This window comes from Sorex araneus, chromosome X (assembly GCF_027595985.1).
Source record: "Sorex araneus isolate mSorAra2 chromosome X, mSorAra2.pri, whole genome shotgun sequence".
Lineage (NCBI taxonomy): Eukaryota > Metazoa > Chordata > Mammalia > Eulipotyphla > Soricidae > Sorex > Sorex araneus.
In genome coordinates, this window is record NC_073313.1 from 131,094,866 (window position 1) to 131,117,333 (window position 22,468).

Genomic DNA, 22,468 nt, shown 5'->3' on the forward strand with positions numbered 1-22,468 from the left:
GGCATAAAACAAGAGTAATAATAGGAACTTCTAGAAAAAATTCTATACTTATTATCTTTAAATTTAAAAGGGAATAAAAACTTACTACCTTAAATGTAAGCCCTATGACAATTCCATATCACTATTAAAAGAAACAAACAATGAAAAATGGACGACCATCAGATATCTAAGTGTATTGGATGAGAATAAGAGAAGTACAAACAGAGACATACTACACTAAAACCTAGACTGCACACAGAAAAGGGCAACAAATTGTTGTATGTGAAATTTTAGTCAGTGGACTGGATTTGCCATGAAAAGAATAGATACAGGAACAAAATTCAATCTTTTGCAGTCTGCAAGAACCCCCACTTTAGTACTAAAGATATATATAGGCTCAGAAGAAAAAGTACAGAAAAATAAAATACAAGCATATAAAGAAAACAGGTCATGTTTACGTTGGGAAGATAATTACTTAAAGTTAAAAATGGTAATTTCTAACAATTCTTTAAAGAAGACTTGCTATCCATACTCCTCAAAATCTTCCAAAAGATTGAAGAAAGAGCATTCTTTCCAAACAGTTTAAATATGAAGCCAACATCACACCAATACCCAAAGCAGTTGTAGATAATACTAAAAAAGTAAATTTCAAGCCAATTTTACTGTAAACATCAATGCAATAATCCACAACAAAAATTCAGAAAATCAAATCCAACAACTTATGAGAGCTTCATTCATCATGATTACCTGGGAACCATACCAGGCATGCAAGGGTGTTTCAAGATATGAAAATAAATCAATGTAATGTATTATATCAACAAAAGGAAATATTAAAAATCATGATTTTATTGACCAATGCAGATAAAAATTTTGAAAAAATACAACACTAATTCATAGAAAACTTCCTTCAACGAAATAGATATAGAGGGAAAGTTCTCCAAGAGATATGCACACCTCTGTTCATTTCGACACTTAGTACATTAGCCAGACTGTGGAAACAACCCAGGTGTCTAATGATAAGACTGAATAATGAAGTTGTCGCATAATATACAATCAATGCTATGAAGCCACAATGATGCTATTAGGAACTTGGCTGCAAATTGGATGCACCTGGAGCATCACATGTTAAATCAAAAGAACAAGGACAAATGCCAGCTGTTCTCACTAATCTGTGATATATAGAAAATCACGGCAAGATAACAGTATGTACCAAATGTTGGAAAACCCTTGGTCCTAGATTACAGAAATGAAAAGAAAAAGAAAAACATAGGGAAGAAGCAAGAAAATGTAGTCTGGATGTAGGGGCAAGGATCACAGGATTTGGAATCGTCCGTGGTGTGTAGATGAGGTGTCTGTATACATCTAAATCACTAGATATATTTAAAACATTGTTATAAATATGGGACTCAATCTTCAACAATTAAAATATATCTGTCAAGAAGACAGGTTGTGGGATTAGAGGAACAGCTTTGTAAATCACAGTTATTAAATTTAAAAAAAATAAACTTACTTTTGTTTTGAAGCTCAACTGTAAGCTGTCTCTCAAGATTTTCTCTAATTTCTCTTTCTCTAAAGAGCTCCATTCGTAGTTCCTTCTTTTCTTGCTGAAACTGCTTCTCCTGGATACGAGTATTATCCAAAGCCACTTTCAATAGACCCTGTTTGAGTATACCAGATGACACAGAGTTCATCTTATTTGTTTGATATCTCAAACATAAAAAATTATGTTATTCATGCCTTGTATTACACTTAGTTTATTTATATAATACTGCATACCTGAACATTCATCAACAGAGTCTCCACAGAAGAAAAATTATCAGCATATATGAATGGTCCAGGGAATCCTTGAGGCAAGGCCTGCCCAGGAGTCAACGGGATGTTCTCCAAATGTGACCTCATCATTGGAACATTAATAGGCACATCTGGAAAAAATTGTCAGGATATTCACAAATTAGCAGCTCAGATCCTGGATATTGTTTTCTTTCACTTCTCATGAAATCAAGTAAAGATGTTGTTCATAAAACTAAATGATGATGGGAACAGAGAGATCATCTCAAGGGTTACTGTGTATTCTTTTTTAAGTGGAATATCCTTGTTTGATCCCTGGCATCATATGGTCTCCTAATTATCTCTGGGTGCAGCCCTGGATTCCCAAATCACCAAATGTGGTCAGGGAGACTCTGGAGCACTGCAGCATTGCCTCAGCCATCCCCTATACTGTTGAGCACAAGGAGCATCTCATTATCCCACCCTTGAATTCTAATGCAGTTCTAATTGGCTAAGAATCATCATGAGCTCCGGGTTCCTGAGCACCCATTTGGAGATTCCCAAAATAAAATCACATTAAAATTAATGATGTAAAATTGAAAATCGGGAAGTATGCCTATTTGTCAATTGTCTCTGATTTCACAAAATAAAAATTTAACTACACTTCTAGTTAAAGATAGTGTAATTTGGAAAAGCAAGCTTATTTTATACTTAAGAATGTCTATAAAGAATTTTATCAATTTTGCAACTCATAAGATTGTTTTCACTTTTTTCCTTAAATGTAGGTCTATTAATTCTTTAATCAATATCCATTCCTTTTAAGTTATAATGAGATTCAATTTCACACAAATAAGATCATAGAATCTATGTCCAGCTTTTATCATTTAACATGACTTTTTGATGTTCATGCTATGTTAGTTTCTTCTGTTTCATTGCAGAAAAACATTCCATTGAATACATATATTGCTCTTTGTTTACAAATTGATTGGTTTTGGATTAATATTAGTGCTACTTTTATTATGAACAATATTACTCCTGAAGTAAATATCACCTATGAAGTAAAAACACAAGTTGTATCTTTGTCCATTTTAAATATTATCTTCTCCCACATTCTCATTACATAAGCAAGATTCTCTATTAGATAGACACCAATACAATTTTTTACTGATAGATTAGTTAGGGCTGCCTGACATATAGGAGTCCATTCTTATCTTCTGAAGTCAAACTATTTGACTCTTCCTAAGCTATGTTTGTGAGTATTTTATGTGAGATACAAAAAACAGAAAAGTTTTCTCTACAACTAGGAATGGAGATGTTTGGGACATAAAAATTAAAATGTTTCAAACATAATCTTGATCACTGTATCACTGTCATCTGTTGCTCATCAATTTTCTCGAGTGGGCACCAGTAACATCACCATTATGAGACTTGTTGCTACTGTTTTGTTTTAATTTTTAAATTAATTAATTTTTTAATAAATTAATAAATTTAGTAAATTACTGTACCATGAGGTACAGTTACAAATTTACACATTTTCGTGCTTGTGTTTCCCTCATGCAATGTTCGAGAACCCATCCCTCCACCAGTGTGCATTCTCCATCACTAATGAACCCAGTATCCCTTCCACCCTCCAATCCCGTCCCCCCCTCACCCCGCCTCTATGGCAGGGTATTCCATTTTGTTCTCTCTCTCCTTTCGGGCATTGTGGTTTGTAATAGGGGTATTGAGTGGCCATCGTGTTCAGTCTCTAGTCTACTTTCAGCACGCAACCCCTTCCTGCGCGGCACTCCAACCACATTTTACTTGGTGTTCCCTTCTCTATCTGGGCTACCTTTCCTCTAACATGTGAGGCCAGCTTCCAAGCCATGGAGCCAACCTCCTGGTATTATATACTACTACTCTTGGGTGTTAGTCTCCTACTCTGTTATTTTATATTCCACAGATGAGTGCAATCTATGTCTGTCCCTCTCTTTCTAATTCATTTCACTTACTGTTTTTGGCATATCGAATATGCCACGGGTAGTTTGCCAGGCTCTGCCATGTGGGCGGGATACTCTCAGTAGCTTGCAAACAAATTCTGTTATTACCTGGATTCAATAACAATGCAAAATGGGGTAGCTAGGGAATTTCTAATTAAATAATGCACGATAAACTTTTTATCTCAGTGTCTGGATACAAGAAAAATTTTAACATATACCTCTCTCTGCTGAGAAAACTTTTCAGTGTTCCGCTGTGTTACGACTCATTCATGTGGCCAGGGAGACAACTAAAGTGTATAAGGCACCGACTTCAGATATTGCCAAGCCCAGTTGTAGGATAACATTGGTATGAACTTTCTCCTTTGCCACAGAGAGTATAGGTTTTCTGAGTAATACCCAACACAATGCTCCTGAGGCACCCCTATTCCTCTGTTTATAGGAATATAACTCTAAGCATTTTAGGATAACGTTGGTATGTCCTGTCTCCCTTGCCACAGAGAGCTTAGGTTTATTGGATTACACCCATCACAGTGCTCCTGAGGCATTCCCATTCCTCTGTGTTTATCTGTAACCTCTTTTCTGTGCTCTCTTTCCCAACCAGTTAATCACCATTTTACCCTAAGCAGTACCTGTGACTTGTAAAGTGAAATAATGCTTTCTTCTCCTTATATCCTTTGCGTAGTTACTTCAGAGCAATGCCCTTTTTGTATAGATACAGGAAGGCAGTTAATGCTATGCTTTTGTAACTTGCGAGTTAATTTACTCCAAATAATATTCACTCCTGGACATCTGTTTTCTCAACTTAAGCCTCAGTGCCCTTAGTTCCTAGCACCCTGAAATCAGGGTCCTGATGAGGGACTGGATCGACACAGTACATGCTCTGAGCTACCTTGGCATTGAAATGGGCCAGACTAAGAGCCATAATACTTAACTATAAATTAAGAGCATGGTCATGGACAAATTCTGTCATGATTCAAAAAGTAACAACAGGATTAGGACCCTGTTATGGTTAGGAAAGACTAATATGGCCTAATATTGTAGTCTGATATCTATAGTGAGATGCCCCCAGGAGAGCCACCCTACAAGCTTACTGTGTCTATGCAATATGACTAATCTTATTAAGAAGTAGAATTGAGATGAATGTTTAAATGGTTGTTGGACTAAGGAACGGAGAAACACACCCATGGATAGTATTTTGCCCTTAGGCAGGTCTTCTTGCTGAATGAAAGTTTGTCCTGGAAGAAACTTCCCCTGAGTAAGGGACCTTATATCTGTTGATTGTATGACAACATCTATGTAATTTCTATCCCAACCCGCTCATGATTTAGGAGATAACTAAGGCTGTAAGAGGGGCAGAGAAAAAAGGAGGAAAGAGGAGTGGGCAAGAAGAATGGAGGAGCAGGATCCAAAGAAGAGGAATCAAGGAGAAGAGGGAGGAAAGAGAATAGGAGGAGAATGAAGATGAGATAGGAATAAACTGCACCTGATACCAACCAGCCTGGCCCACATTTCCTCCTTCGTCCCTTCGTCTGCCCATTGTCTTGGCCATCCTGGGTGGGGGAAGTGGCCTGAGACCACTGAATGCAGGCAGAGAGAGAGCAAGCCGTGGGCTTCATATTTATTTTTTGAATACACACTCAGTCTTACATATGATCTCTTGAACACTGCCAGAAATAAACCCTGATCTCAGATCAAGGATTAACCCTTAAGTACTGGCAGCCAATGGAAAAAAAATGTCTCATTCAAGAAAAGAATAAGTATAAATTTAGTTTGAAACAATTTTCACATGGTTTGTGGTGTGAAGAATGGCTGTGATTATGTTTCTTTAGGGATAAGAATGTGTGTTTGCCATACAATTAGGTGACATTTCCAGTTGACAGCATACTATGTATCTAGTGTGCAGTCTTGAACACCAATGGTACCTTAGTAATCATGATTTGCTGTGAAATATGTAATCTGTAAAGCTGTAGCACACAATTGTGGGTACTTTCTGTGAGACTATTTAATGAGGATAGCATTATCTGAACAAAATGTTCTAAGATAGAAAAGTTTTGACATTTAGAATTTTAAAAAATATGAAAATAGAACAGTTACATTATATTAGAAAAACATAAGATTCAAAATCAGTTGAATCCAAAATGTTATGAAGTGTATTAATTTATTGGTCTGAAATATTCCAAGTATATACTATATATAATGTTAAATTTCTCTTCCCCATGAAGCTATATTGAACATGTTTCCAAAACTTTTTATTACAAATACATGATGTGTGTCTTTTATATAACTTCCTCATCAGAAGATTAACCTCAATATATTATGGAATCTCTCACTTTTTTCCTTCCTTCCTTCCTTCCTTCCTTCCTTCCTTCCTTCCTTCCTTCCTTCCTTCCTTCCTACCTTCCTTCCTTCTGTCCTTTCTTCCTTCCCTCCTATTTTTCTCCCACCCTTCTTCCTTAAGAAGTGAAAATGAAATGAACAGAATATCAAAGTTTATTTCATTTCTTTCAACTATAATGTTTAAACATTTGAAATTTTGTAAATATAAAATTAAAAATATTGCTTAGGCAAAAGTTCTAGTATTTCTAAACTATGACTCATTAATTAATAAATATTAATTAATTATATAGTTTGAAGTCTTATAGTTTTTGAACTCTGCACATAAGTGCATCGATTAATCATTAGTCTTAGTAATAACTGAGGAAATTCTGTGTCTTTATATTGCTGTGTCTATATATGTGTTTTTATATATTAGTGTGTCTTCATATAGATCTAGATCTAGACATACACACAAACACACACACATACATACATACATACATACTGAATTTTAGGCTACTTCAGGATGTGCTTAGAGCTTACTCCTTATTCTGTTCAGGGATCACTTATGACAGAAATCTGGGAACCGTATATTGTGTGTGGGATCAAATCTGATTTGTCAGTATGCAAAGCAAGAACATTACCAGACAAGATAGAACTGATCCCTGAGCACAGAATCAGGGATATGCTCTGAGCACAGCCAGGTGTGGCCCAAGAAACAAGCAAAAGCAGAACAGAACAACAAAAATAAGATATCAGTGCTGTATGAAACATTGAAACAAATTGTTGATTCTCTAGATGAAAAAATGTTTCCATTTCCCTTAAAATTATGCCCTACAGAATTTTCATAGTAAATTAAGCAAGCCAATGAAAATTGTCAATGAAAAAGCTAATGAAAAATTTTCAAACTAGAGTTAGAAATACCTAGAAAAACATGTTAAATATTTTCCTTAATGGAAATGTCTGATAAATCACAGGGTGCCAAATAAAAAGTGAATTTCAGATACTATGCTATTTTATTTTATTTTTAAATGAATCACCATGAGATACAGCTACAAACTTACAAGCTTTCATGATTAAGTTTCAGTCATATAATGATCGAGTACCCAACCCTCCACCAGTACCCATTGTCTACCACCAATGTTCCCAGTATCCTTCCCACCACTCCCACCCCTTCCCAGCCCCTGCCTCTGTGGCATGCTGTAGCATAATATTTTAAATTAATTTTAGTTACAGTATCATAGATTATAGCGCTATTTATGTTGTTTTATAGTTCAGAGCTACTATTTTAATGTCAAAAAACCCATGGGACTTTCTTATGTTAAATAATGATTTCTTATTATTTGAAATTCAAATTTTACTGGACATACTTTTATTCCTGTAATTTATTTTGTAAAATAGAAATATTTAAGACATTTAAATATTTTGGTTAAAAATTTTAATACAAAACATTTGATAAATATTAATGTAGGCATAAAAGAACAGAGATGAAGAGCAAAATTTGTTGGAATTCTGAATTTATCTCTGCCTTATGATTTTAAGTTCCTGGGAAAATTATTTAATTTTAAATAAGAAAAAATGTGCCTCGATTTTCTCATGTAAATATGTGATAAAACCTACTGCACAGGACTTCAAGGCAGATTAATAATTTAATTTTCTGTTTGTAAAGCAATATTGGACCTAAAATAGTAGTAACATAAATACTGCTAAAATAAATTGGAAATTATTTATAATAGAATAAAATATATTTGATTACTAAAGTATCATGGAAGAATATTTTTTTAAAATTCCTTTGTTCCAATACCATGCTGTTTTAATTATTACTGCTTTGTAGTAAAGTTTGAGATTGGGGAAGGTGATGTCTCTCATCTTTTTTCCCCCTAAGAATTGCTTTAGCTATTCATGGAGGCTTACTGTTCCATAGGAATTTCAGAGTGTTTGATCAATTTCTGTGAATAATGTCATGGATAACCTTATAAGGATCACATTGAATCTGTACAATGCTTTGGGGATTATTGCCATTTTGACAATGTTAATTCTCCCAACATGAGCAGAGTATGTGTTTCTATTTCCTCTTGTTGTCTTTTATTTATTGTAGTTTTCTTTTATAGGTCCTTTACCTGTTAAAATGGTACCTAGGTACTTGATTTTCTGACACATGATTGTGAATGGGATTGGGTTTTACATATCACTTTCTTCTATCTCATTATTTGCATGTAGGAAAGCCATGTATTTACAGATCCACAGACCAATGGAATAGGGTTGAATATCCTTACACACACCCTCAACTATATGGTCAACTAATCTTTGATAAGGGAGCAAGAAATATAAAGTGGAGCAGAGAAATATTCTTCATACAAATGGTGCTGGAAAAACTGGAAAGTTACATGAAAAAAAAAGGGCTCAGACCTCTACCTAACACCTGCAAAAAGTCAGATCAAATTGGATTATAAACCTCAAGATCAGAATCCATAAGATATATTGAATAAAAGGTTGGCTCAACTCTCCACGACATTGAAATTCCATGTATCTTCAAAGATGAAACTCCACTGACCAAGCAAGTAGAAGCACAGATAAACAAATGGGGGAATCTTAAACTAAGAAGCTTCTGCACCTCAAAAAAAACAGTGACCAGAATACAAAGGCAGTCTATGGAATGAGAAAGGATATTCACTCAATACCCTTCTGATAAGGGGTTAATATCAAGGATATTCAAGGCACTAGTTGGACTATACAAGAAAAATACATCAAATGCTATCAGAAAATGGGACGATGAAATGAACAGAAACTTTTTCAAAGAAGAAATTCGAATGACCAAAAGGCACATGAAAAATATTCTTCCTCACTAATAATCAGAGAGATGCAGATCAAAACAACAATGAGATGTCATCTCACACCACAGAGACTGTAACACATCCAGAAGAACAAAAGCAACCAGTGTTGGCGTGGATGAGGTGAGAAAGGGACTATCCTTCAGTGTTGGTGCGAATGCTAACTGGTCTAAGCTTTTTGGAAAACTAAATGGACATTCCTCAAAAGACTAGAAATTGAGCCCTATTTGACCCAGCAATGCTAATTCTGGGTATATGCCCTGGGGCCAAAAGCACACAGCAGAAACACCATCTGCACTCCTATGTTCATTGCAGCACTATTCACCATAGCCAGAATCTGGAAACAACTTGAGTGCCCAAGAACAGATGAATGGATAAAGAAACTATGGCACATCTACACAATGGGAATACTAAGCAGCTGTCAGAAAAAATGAAGTCATGAAATTTGCCTATAAATGGGTGGACATGGAGAGTTTCATGCCGTGTGAAATGAGTTAGAAGGAAAGGGACAGATATAGAATGACTGCATTCATTTGTGGAATATAAACTATATATATAGTTAGTAGCACTGTCATCCCATTGTTCATCGATTTGCTTGAGCGGTTACCAGTAATGTGTCCATTGTGAGACTTGTTACTGTTTTTGGCATATTGAATACACCACGGGTAGCTTGCCAGGCTCTGCCATGTGGGCGGGATAGTCTCGGTAGCTTACCAGGCTCTCCAAGAGGGATGGAAGAATCGAACCTGGGTCAGCAGCATGCAAGGCAAATGCCCTACCCGCTGTGCTATCGCTCCAGTATATATATAGTAGAATAAAAATATCCATGGCCAGGGTAAACAGGGGTTAGGAGGACTGGACAATGGTTGGAACTAACCACAAGTATGTGTGGCTGAGGGTAGGTAAGATAGAGAAAAGACCGCTATGACAATAATAGCTGGGAAAGATCACATTGGACAAGATCTGAGAGTTAAAAGTAGGTAAGGGATATTCTTGTTAACCTTTCAGTATCAATATTGCAAATTACAATACCCAAAAGAGAAAGAGAATGAGAGAGAAGAAAAGCACCTCCAAAGAGAATGAGAGAGAGAAGAAAAGCATCTCCAAAGAGACAGGCAAGGGGTAGAGGGTGAGGGATGATGGGAGGGAACCTGGGGACACTGGTACTGGAAAATGTACACAGGTGGAGGGATGGGTATTGCAATACTGTATGACTGAAATCCAATCGTGAATAGCTTATAATGCTCTAAAAATAATAAAATTAAAAAAGTTCATTTTCTATGTAATATTTAGTGAGCCTGTATTTACCTTAAATTTGGCCAAAGATTAGAAGGTATTTTTTTAATTTTTACTTATTTTTAGTTAGTGTTTTTTGGCCACACCGGTGGTGCTCAGGGGTTACACCCTGCTCTGCAGTCAGGGATCACTCCTGTTGGTATTTAGGGAACCATATTCAGGCCTGTGGGTTGGATTATGATGCTACATTCAAGACAAATATCTCTCTGGTCTCCTAAGAGGATAGTTTTATAAGATTGGGATTAAGAATAAATGATTCGGGGGCCGGAGCGATAGCACAGCGGGTAGGGCATTTGCCTTGTACGCGGCTGACCCGGGTTCAATCCCCGGCATCCCATATGGTCCCCCAAGCACCTTCAGGAGTAATTCCTGAGTGCAAAGCCAGGATTAACCCCTGAGCATCGCTGGGTGTGACCCAAAAAGCAAAAAAAAAAAAAAAAAAAAAAAGAATAAATGATTCAAATCCAGAAACATAACCATGGAAAAAAATTAGAACAAACTATTTAGTAAATAGCTTATAAATTGGCACTATCTTTAAAATTAGAAATCTGTAGATTATTACATAGGATTGTCATTTATATCAATATAGTCATTAATAACTATGCAGTGATACCAATTTGTAATATGCCCATTTTCAAAATGTTTTATTAGCACAGTAAAGTAACGTGCAGGAGGAAATATTTTTTTATTCCCCACATTTCTGTAGCATACACATCAATATGCCACCTATTGATGAGAGATTCATTGTATTTTCTTCTTTGGCTAAGAAATGGATGCATTTTTATGGTAAAAATTAAGAGTGTTCATGCCAAATAAACTTTCAAATCATAAGCACAACACTGTTACAAAGTTAATCAGTTCAAAATGACACCATTTGAAGCAGAAGGTAGCTCAAAGGACTGAGTGTGAGCTATGAATATCATGCATCAAAACATGCATGTGTTTTGGACTCAAAGGACTCAAAACATGCATGGAGGAGGCTAGGGTTTTATACCCTAAGCACAGCAGGAAAGCAGGAAGCATTCCTGAACACAGAGCTGGAAGTAACCCCCGTAAGGCTCAACTACCTCTGCAGAAATGACTCCATTTGACCCAATTATGTTTATGAAGTTGAAATTTCTTCAAAATAACTTTAATTATAAGTTGTGTTGTGTTCACATTTTTTCTTTCCCTTGTGCCATAGGCATTCAGGTCATCACAACTATTTCTTGCCTCCTAAAAATATATTTTTATCAATAAATAGGCACCTATTAGAAATGCTCAATTCAACAATCTTCATGAATTTCAGTCTTATTTTTAGGTCTGTGTCTCTTGTCATGTAAGTTTGTAACATCCATTGAACATAGTCTTTTATGATAAAATAATAATGGTATCAATATTACTGCCGTTGCTGATTTTGCTGTTGTTTCTACTGTCACCATGGCTCTAAAAAAAAGGGCTTCCTGATAAGGTTCAAAAGGAAACAGTACTACCTGACACTGATATGTTGGATTAGACAAGATAATCATAGCTCACACTATGTTTTGCAGGAACTGGTTTACAGAAGCAGGAAATATGTTTTAACTATTCTGCAGGAAGAAGCAGCAAGCAGACATTCATTTAGACAAACCCTTATTGTTTCAGCTTGCCTTTTACTTTCAAAGCAGCCAATCATCCCAACCTATTATAAACTATGTTTTCAGAAGAAAAACAGCAAAGGGTCTGTACAGATAGTATAGTGGGTAGGGTGCTTGTTTTGTGACCAACCTTACTTTGCTCTCTAACACCCCCATACGGTCCCGTGAACCTGCCAGGATTGATTCCTGAGTGCAGAGTTAGGAGTTAACACAGAAAACTGCCTGTTTTTTTATTTTATTTATTTTACCCTACATACTTTATTATTATTTGCCATCAATCCAGGTTCTCTGCCGCACCCCTACCCCTGCATCCCCGCTCTCCACCTATTAAAAGCAAATCATAGAGTTCACGGTCCTTTATCCTTACATATTGTAGAATATATAAAAAAATTAAAAAGCACTGCCTGGTTTTAACCAAAAAACAAAACCAAAACCACAAAGCATAAAAGATTGATAATAACAATGATTATCATCATGAAAAAAGCTATTTCTGTTTCAGAGAATATTTTATACAGGTTGTAGTTTGAAATATCTAGCTTGTTTATTTCTTGAAAAAAAGGAAGTTGACTTCAAGATGGAGACACGTGGATATGCTGGGGAGAGTATGGTATTGGAATTTTGTTTTATTTTACTTTCTTTCCTTCTTTATTTATAGCTTCATTATTTACAATGATGTTAGCAATGGAATTTTATGCACACAAAATTCCAGACATAATAGCAGCATTATTTTACAGATATAAAATATATTTAATAAACTGAAGATATAAGACAATAAAATTTTAATCTTCTCTACTTTAATACAAAAGTGGTTCTAGAAATACAATATCTTATAATACCACCATGCCATAAATTGTTGTTGAGTGTATATACTCTTTCAAAGTTGCTAAAATGGCCTGGTTTGAACCCTAACATTGAGGTTTGAAGTGTAAGTATATACAGATTCATAAATTTTTGGAAAATACATTTTTCATGGTATTTTTGTACTTTCAAAATTCAGCTGCAGAAAAATAGTTCATAGAAAAATAATAACTTTTCTGTAAACATCATAAAGTTCATAGAAAGATAATGACTTTCCATAGCACCTACCCTAAGTTTAAGTTAGACTATGTTGGTTATATGCTTAATAGAGACCCATATGTTTTAGTTTCTTTGATTTTTACAGATTTTTTTTGAAATTTCTAAAGAAATTCAATCTCACAATCCTGTGACAATGAATTATCTGATTTCCAATTTTTATGTGTTATAAGGTATATAGAATAAATCCAGAAAAAATTATGTTACCTTCAGCACTAGGTTTAACTCTTTCTAAACAAGTCTTTGACTACTGTAATTTAGTACAAAAATGACATTGAAAATTTTGTTATAGTTTATGTAATTATAATATTGGCAATGCTTATGGTGGCAATATATAAAACCTGATGCCCCACTATTGCTATAGTGCACACAACTCTCCACCTCTATACTTAAGTCACTTCTAGACTAATATTCTTTCTCTCTTGACTGTATGCTCTTTACATAGCAATTGGTTTTGCATTCCAATGCCAAAGATTTTTCAGTGTTCAATACTTTCTATCCTCTTATCTCATCTCTATGTTTTCAAATGATTGATGAGTGAGATAAACTGGTATTTCTCCTCTGCCTAGTTCATCTCACTTAGCCTGAAATCCACCAGTTCCATCCAAGTTGTAGCAAGCTGCAAGATTCAATCTTCTCTACATGCATATTATTCCATTGTGCATGGTTACATTTTCATATAAAACTAACCTGGTAAGTATAGTTTTGAATTATGACTATAGAGACAACTGTTTTGTTTCCTTTTACTGGTACAAACTGGTATAAAACATTTAATTAATTTAGAGAAAAAGAATATAAATCCATTATCTTACAGAGATGACATATACTTTCGGATTGAATTGTCAATTCAACTTCAATGATCAAACTCTATAGATACATGTGAGAGATATACTCAAATGCATATAAAACTTGAAGTCATCCTCACTTGTATCAAGAAATATAGGAGTGAAATGTTGATCAAGGGTTAGAGTAATACCTTGTGTAAGGTCCAGAGTCTGATCTCTATCACAGCATGCACCTTCAACCTTGCCAGTTGCGATCCCTACAATAACAGCAACAACAATAGGTTATAAAAATGAAGTACATTTTTTACATTTTTGATTACAGTTCTAAGCATTTTAAGAAGTAACATTGATGTGTCCTTGCTCCTCCCACAGGGAGCTTAGATGAGTTACAACCATTGCAGTGCTTCCCAGACAAACCCAATTCCATCAGGTACACACACCTAGTACTTTTTGTTTATCTTTAACCTCTCCTTTGTGCTCTTCTTCTCCTGTTAATCACAAATGTCCAAAATAAAATCCTGTAGTTCAAATCTTCTGAGGGTTCTGGATTTTGTATATGTATGTGAAATGTTGCTTTTCTCTTTCCTTTGTGTCCTTTGCATAGTTTATATAAGGACTTTAGAGCAATGTCCTTTTTGTGAAGACAAAGTCAGACAGCCAATGCTATGCTTGGGGTTAACTAAATCTGAAAAATATTTATTCCTGGGCATCTGTCACATTTACTTGACTTAAGCCTCAGTTTCCCTTAGGAACAACCCCCAGTTGTTCGTCGAATGATCCTCAACATTCCAAAAAGAGGATCCTGTTGAGGAACATGGATCGACCCAGAACAAACAGTAAACTGCCGTAGAATCGAAAATAGACAGGTTCAGCACCATAAGAAGTATAATAAATTAAGATCATGGTCATATAACAAACTCTGTCATGAACCCCAAAGAAGTAACTGAATAATTTCCCTGATGGGAAAGATTTACATGGCCTGAAGACTATAGTCTGGGATGTACAGTGAGATTTTCCCAGAAAGAGCCACCCTTTAAGTTTAATATAACTCTTACTGTGTTCATACAAAATGACTAAAAATGTTAGTAAGAAGTAAATTTAATATGGTTGTTTAACATACGATCCAATGATGCCATTCTGACAGGTCTGACTGTTGGGAGGACACTCCAAATAATGATAGTGAGTTTTCAGTCAAAAATTGAATGTTATCATAGCAATGAGAGAGTTAATTGAAAATCATCAGCCACACAGGGGAGGCAGAGAGGGAGGGGTTCTTGGTGGTGGATCATGTGCACTGGTGAAGGGATGGGTGTTTGATCATTGTAGGACTGAAACTTGATCCTGAAAGCCCTGTAACTTTTCTTATGGTGTCTCAATTAAAAAGCATAAAATTTAAAAAATATGGTTGTTTAAACGGATTACTAGCTAAGGATGGGAGAAAGTAATATGCTCTTAGATTTAACTCCGTCCTTAGGCAGATCTCCTTGTAATCTAGAGTGCTGAACTCTGAGACGAGATGTTGTCTTTGTGTAAATCCCTTGGATGAACTTCTCCCGAAAGAAGGGCTTTACATCTATTCATTTTTATGATAATGTCAACCATGCCTATGTGAAATTGCTACCTACTCCTTCACAATTTCTATATAACTAATGTGGTGAGACTTGACTAAATGGCCACCAATTACCAACCAGCCTGGTAGCCCATATTCCTTCATTCATCCATCACTGTCAGCAGAACAGGAGTTGGGGGAATGGTGACTGGTCTGAATGCACCAGGTGACTTTCAGGCCACTGTGGGCTGGCCAGTGACCACCCAGAGCATACATACATATATAAAATAACAAACATATATTGACATACATATATAAAATAACTTTTCAATATGAAATGACAAATGTTTCAGACAAGATTAGATATGTTCAGGGTGGTATGGTAGACTAGATGAATAATATCTGTACTATTGAAGTGTTGCTTTATTTTGGGGGGGTTACACCCGGCGATGCTCAAGGATTACTCCTGGCTCTGCACTCAGGAATCACTCCTGGCGGTGCTCAGGGTACCTTATGGGATGCTGGGAATCAAACCCGGGTCATTTGTGTGCAGGGCAAACACCCTACCTGCCGTGCTATCACTCCAGCCCCATTGAAGTGTTTCTTTAAATATGATTAAATATATTAAATATGACTACAACTTGGAAATTTTATTATTTTCTTCATTTAAGCTACCTCTCTCTTTTTAAATTGTACATAATCTGGGAAATATGTAACATCTATTTTAATACCATAACAAATATAACTTTATGATTACTTTTGACACTTTTATTTTGCACACAGGAAAATATGTTAATTTTTGTGCATCAAGAGCTCCATATGCATACAAGATACTCTCACACACATGAATAGTGTTTATCTGCTTTTGAATCATTTCCCTGCGGTGCAAAATCTTAAACATTTGAAAATCCATAGGTGTTTGAACATTATCTGTAATAAACTATCATGAACTACTTTATTAAAATAAAATATGTAAAAATTGAAGAAATAAAGAAAATTCATATTACACCACTTAATAACTATCAGACTACTTTTTGCACCTTTAGAATAGATATGTAATAAAAATGTTAACATCATTAGGGAGTCTCACAAGCAGTGTTTAGAGAGTTTGTGTATTCTTCCATCACCTCGACCAACAGTCCAGATAGTTGAACCAGTGGATATAGTACTACTTGGGCCCTATAGTGATGGAACCAAAAGGGATGCCTGTAGTGCTCAGGGTTCATCAATGCTATGGTTAAAGACGAAGCCAGAGGAGAAATTTGGCATTTCTTAAACTGGTTCCTACTCAAGAAAGCCATGCACCCTACCTAATTATTAGTTCCCCAATCTCAGGTTTTTTACATTTTAATTTAAGGCATTAAAATCAGGGATATGCTTTATAATCAGGTGAAATCAACTCTATTGTTTGTGCAAATAAAATATTGCTGATAGTAGATATATCCTTTGGAGCCACTGGTTTTCAAGATGGTGTTGCAACCTAAAGGTCAAGATAAATGCATCTGTCAGCCATGCACACAAAATATAATTCAAATAATAAATCACCTTGTTGAGACCTAACTAATGCAAAAGAATTAAAGGTGGAAAGTGGTGCAAATATATCCATCAGATACAGGGGTGATTCTTTCTTTCCTGAAAATGTTGAAATTATCATGAGCAACTGTCACTTTTCATTAATGAAACCATAGGAGAGAACAATAATCAGAACAATAAATGTTAACATAGTGCCTACATCAAAAAATTAGTACATTTTTAATTAATAACTTGTAGTAAAATTAACAACAAGAAGGGACAAAGAAAGAGAGTACAGTGGGTAAGGCACTTGCCTTGCACATGGCTGACCCAGGTTTGATCCCTGGAATCCCATATGTTCCCCCAAGCACTGCCAGGAGTAATTCCTGAGTGCAGAGCCAGAAGAAGCAGCCCTGAACATTGTCAGGTATAACCCCCTTCAAAAAATGTAACAAACATAGCTGAAAATAAAATTCAGCATTTCTATGGTAGTCAGTAGTATTGTGAATGTTTCTGTCATAGTTACATTTCTACATATATATGTGTGTGGTAAGTGTATAGTCCTATATAAGCAAAGCATTCACTCTGCCACTGAATTACCTCCTCAGTTCAAATTTATGTTTTGTCTTGAGGTAATGCACCATGTATATATTTAAGCTGTTATTTGAATATGATTCTCTGCATTTTAAAGTAATATCTCAAGAAAAACCATCTTACATAGATTTCAGTTTATAAAACTTTATTTAGTGAAATACCAGAGGAACTTTTTCTTTCAAATTTGAACTCAGTTTATAAGTATCCAATTTAGACATTTTCTGCAGTTTGAGAAATAGGAGTAAATCACAAAGAAATAACTGGGAATTATCAGAAAAGGAAAGGAGAATTTCAAATGCTGATGCAAAAAGCATGGCTATTTTCAAGAAATATGGTGGTAAATCTGATAACAGTGAGAATGCTTCTTTCTAAAGTCAAGAATGGATGATTTTTAAAATTCGTTAAAATACTAAATAAAGAAAAAATTGATAAATAATTATGTCAGAATTGTAGTTATTATTGCTAGAGAAATTTTACTAGTAATTAAATGTACAAATTTAAATCATAAAAGTGTCAAATCACAATATTGAAAATAGTTTTTAAAAATATTAAAAGTTAACTGTTAATAAAATATGCTGAGCTAAAATCAGATTTGTAGTAACCAAGCCTAAGGTATACATAATATATAGATATATAGATATATGAACAAAATATATCTACCTTATATGTACTTTCATAGCATGAACAAGACATTTACTTTATATGTATTTTTGATAGCACAGCGGGTAGGGTGTTTGCCTTGCACGTGGCTGACCTGGGTTCAATTCTTCCATCCCTCTCGGAGAGCCCGGCAAGCTACCAAGAGTATCTTGCCTGCACGGTAGAACCCTGCAAGCTACCCATGCCAAAAACAGTAACAATATGCCAAAAACAGTAACAATAGGTCTCACAATAGAGACTTTACTGTTACCCGCTCGAGCAAATCAATGAGCAATGGGATGACAGTGATACAGTGATAGAGTATTTTCATAAAAATACCCAATTGAATATTCAATATGCATGGGTTTTTAGGATTATTTCCTAAAACAGCACCACAAATATAGCTATCTCCATAATCTCAGGAACAAAGTGTTTCCTTAGGAATTCTATATATGTGTTATTTCCCCTAGCAATTCAGTTCAGGGTCTCCACTTCATACTATGTGTTCAATTAACGCATATCAGAACATTATTTCCATGCAATAGGAGTAGAAAGAGGGTCTCTTTTTTGTTAATTAAAAATGGAATGTGTTCAGGCCACTTGGACTGAGCAGAGATTTTCTTCCCAACATGTTGAGTAGAAAACACTACCATTCTCTTTGTCTTCTGTTCACCATGGCTTCTTCTGATATCCAGCTGAAAGAACTGGAGAGACGAGCCTCTACCCATGCTTTTAAATTGATTCTTAGCCCTCAATCCAAAGAATATGTCCCTGAATTCCCTCTCCCTACCTTCCCCCTGCAAATAATAAGGATCTTTCTTTGGAGGAAATTAAAAATTTTAGCAAAAATCAAAAATGCCAAAGACTGCATATCCCATGAAGTCTGAAGCAGCTTGCTGAGAAGAGAGCACCAGAAATAAATGCTTCAGAAAATGATAGAAGAAAACACAACTCCAGTTGAAATGGCAGAAGAGAAACTGACCCACAAAATGGAAGCCAATAAAGAAAACCATGAGGCACAGATAGGTGCCAAACTGGAGTGTCTGTGAGATAAGGACAAGAATATTGAAGTGTGGAGGAAAGAATCCAAAGATACTGCTGATGAGACTGAATTTAATTTGTTCTGAAAACTGACTTTCTCCCCATCCCCTTCCTAAATATCCAAAAACTGTACTGGTCACTCTCATTTTATGTTAACCCTCCTGACAAATATTCTAGAAGCTGGTGTAGGACTGTAAAGGTAGGTAAGACTGTATAAGACTGTACATAAAGGTAGATAATGTTGTTTTAGGGACTAAAGAGAGAAATCAAAAGTGTTTTACTCTTTTTCTAAAGTGTTAAAGTCTTTCTAATGTAGCTATTTTTCTTGTTACATCTTGTTACACTTGGTGTACTGAGTTAGTATTGGCTCTAATACATGTTTGTGAAGAATATGTAATACCTTATTTCAAACTGTTAGATGCTTGCTTTTAAATCCCAATTCTATCCCCATCTTACCAGATCCTACTGTACTTGAAAGGTTAATAAAGCTTCTCAGTGCTGTAAAAAAAAAAAAAACCCAAAACAGTGGAATGATGACTCTCATCTTTACTTATGGTCCCCTCCCTTTCTAAACACAGTATTCTATCACCACTATACTTTATTCTATAATTTCACAATTTCCCATTTCTGTAATTTTATTAGTTCTATATAATGAAATTGTGCGTATTGAATATGAACTGTATTAAATGTAACATAAACACTCCCATAATATTAAAACTGAATATGTCAAAATGCAAACTAAGCTTATAAAGATGAAGTTGAGTTTATGCTGATTTGCAGAATATTATAGGCAACAAAATGGCATAAAATAAATAGATACATTTTCCTTTTTTTCTTTTTGGGTCACACCTGGTGATGCTCAGGGGTTACTCCTGGCTCTGAACTCAGGAATTACTCCTAGCGGTGCTCCGGGGGACCATATGGGATGCCAGGGATGGGACCCAGGTTGTCTGTGTGCAAGGCAAATGCCCTACCTGCTGTGTTATAATTCAGGCTCCCTAGATATATTTTCTACTAATCCAGCAGCCATCAAGAATTATTAGTTATTTTTATGATCACAGTATAACACTAAGAGTTATAATAATTACACAAGTGTGAAATCCTATACTAAGCACTCTATCTTCATCGTTTTGCTTGATCCTCTAAATAACAGCACAATAACAAAATTGAGACTAAATAAAAACTGAATGAAATAAAAAATTAAGAAAATTAAAACAATATACTTAGTAAGAATGGAAGAAGGAGAATCTATAAGACAAGCAAGACTATGTAGAGGGGGAAATTCATAACAATGCAATCTAAACTAAGAAAGAGGAGAAAGCCAAAATTGAGAACTTAAAATTACACTTTAAATATTTGGAGAATGAACAATAAATGAATCCCAAAACTAGTAAAAGAAAGAAAATGAAACTAGAGCAGATTTCAATGACACAGAAATCAATGAAACAATATAAGGAGTCAAAGAAACCAGGACCTGGTTCCTAGAAAGAATGAACAAGTTACAGAAACTCTTGGCTAGACTCATAGAGGGGAAGGATAAAATGTTAAGATAAATTACATGAGTTTATATGATTATTATATTAGATATGAAATAGGGGACATTACAACAGACCTAGCAGAAATTCAAAATACTATGAGAGGTTACTATGATCAACTTTACCCTGTTATGAGAGAGAACCTGTAAGAAATGATAACCTCCCAATCTGAGCAAGGAATAAATAGAAAAACTAAAAAAGGACAATCACAGTCAAGGAAATTGAAAGAATATATCGGAATCTCCCCCAGAATAAAAATCCTGATAGAGAAGGGTTCATTTGTGAGTTATATCGAACCTTTACTTTTTACCTTTTCTCCTCAAGTGATTCCACAATATTGGAGAAACAGGATCAATCCTAACAGTTTCTATAAAACCAATCTTATGATAATACCCTAAGAAAAGTACTACTACTAGAAGTACTACTAAAAAAGTGAGTTTAATGCCAATTTTGCTGATAAATGACTCAAAAATCCTCCATAAAACCTTAGCATATTAAATATAACAACCTATCAAAAAATCAAAAACCATAAACAGGTGGGATTGATCTCGGTGATACATTCAACATATTTTCATTAAAAATATGTCAATTAGTTAACAAAAATAGTACATTCATAAAAGGAAAGATAAAAGGCATATGATCATATCAGTCATTGCAGAGAAAGCTGTTGACAAGATCCAGTAGTATTTCATGATTAAAAAAAAAACACCTTAACATTCTAGGAAAAGAAAAAATCTATCAAGATAGTAATAGACCTATAGATATTATCATTCTCTGTCATTGCATTGCTATCCCATTGTTCATCGATTTTCTTGAGTGGGCTCCAGTAATGTCTCCATTGTGAGGCTTCTTGTTATTGTTTTTGTCATATTGAATACCTCACAGGTAGCTTGCCAGCCTCTGCTGTGTGGGCGAGATATTCTTGGTAGCTTGCCGGGCTCTCCGAGAGGGGTGGAGGAATCGAACTTGGGTCGGCCCTATGCAAGGCAAATGCCCTATCGCTGTGCTATCAGGTCCTGCAAGATTATTGGAATGTAACAGAGATCCTGGGTGTGATTACACAGGGTTATTGAAAATTGATTTTTACATGCTCTGAAATACTGATATTACTAAATACTAGCAAAGAACTATCATTCTCAGTAATGAAAAACCAAAAGCATTCTCTGTGTGATCAGGTACAAATCAAGTATTCCACTATCCTCACTTTTTACTAGGAACTATAATTAGTCAAGAGAAATAAACTGAAAGGATTCAAATAGGAAAAGAAGTCAAAGCATCAATATCTGTAAATGGCATAATACACATAGAAACTCTAAAAAAAGTTCACTGAATATATCCTAGAAACAAGAAACCAGTACAGCAAAGTAAACACAGAAAAATGACTCATTACTATATGTAAATAATGAATGAGAAGACTAAGAGATTAAAAACTCCTACTTCATTCAAAATAGTATTGCACAATACATAGTACTTAGAAATCAATTTGGCAAAAGAAGCAAGAAATCCATATCAAAAAAAACTATGTCACTTAAGAATGATATCAAACAAAACCTTAAGAAGTAGAAAAGTATTCCATGTCTGTGAATTGAAAGAATATTATCAAACTGAACACCCATCCAATTTCAGACAACTTTTCAAAGTGTCATAACAGTGAATAATAAAGTGTGTATGAATCATAAAAACTCAATTACTAAGACATACTGAGAACTATGTAATTGATATGCATCTCCTTACCTAAATTGATACTATCCTTTAAAGCTACAGTAATTAAAATAGTATGGTGCTGAAAAAAAGGATAGTCTCTCTAACCAAAGAATCAAGTACCCATAGAAAAATTTACAGACATATGGTAAACTAAATTTCAACTAATAGGCTGGGTACTTAGAGTAATATAAAGATAGCCTCTTTAAACTTTGGTACATCTACACAATGGAATACTATGCAGCTGTTACGAG

At 35.0% G+C, this 22,468-nt stretch overlaps 1 protein-coding gene and 1 pseudogene across 1 annotated transcript in view; one reads left to right on the forward strand and one right to left on the reverse strand.

Annotated features, from left to right (window-relative positions):
* The window catches only part of DACH2 (dachshund family transcription factor 2), a 299,991-nt gene that overhangs the window by 44,977 nt on the left and 232,546 nt on the right, over positions 1-22,468 (reverse strand). Inside the window, exons 7-8 of the mRNA XM_055121151.1 lie at positions 1,756-1,901; positions 1,490-1,637 (exon numbers count right to left, since the gene is read on the reverse strand). Coding sequence (XP_054977126.1) covers positions 1,490-1,637; positions 1,756-1,901 — 294 coding nt within the window. The remainder of the gene's footprint in view (positions 1-1,489; positions 1,638-1,755; positions 1,902-22,468) is intronic.
* Positions 18,612-19,064, forward strand: LOC105943113 (stathmin-like; annotated as a pseudogene).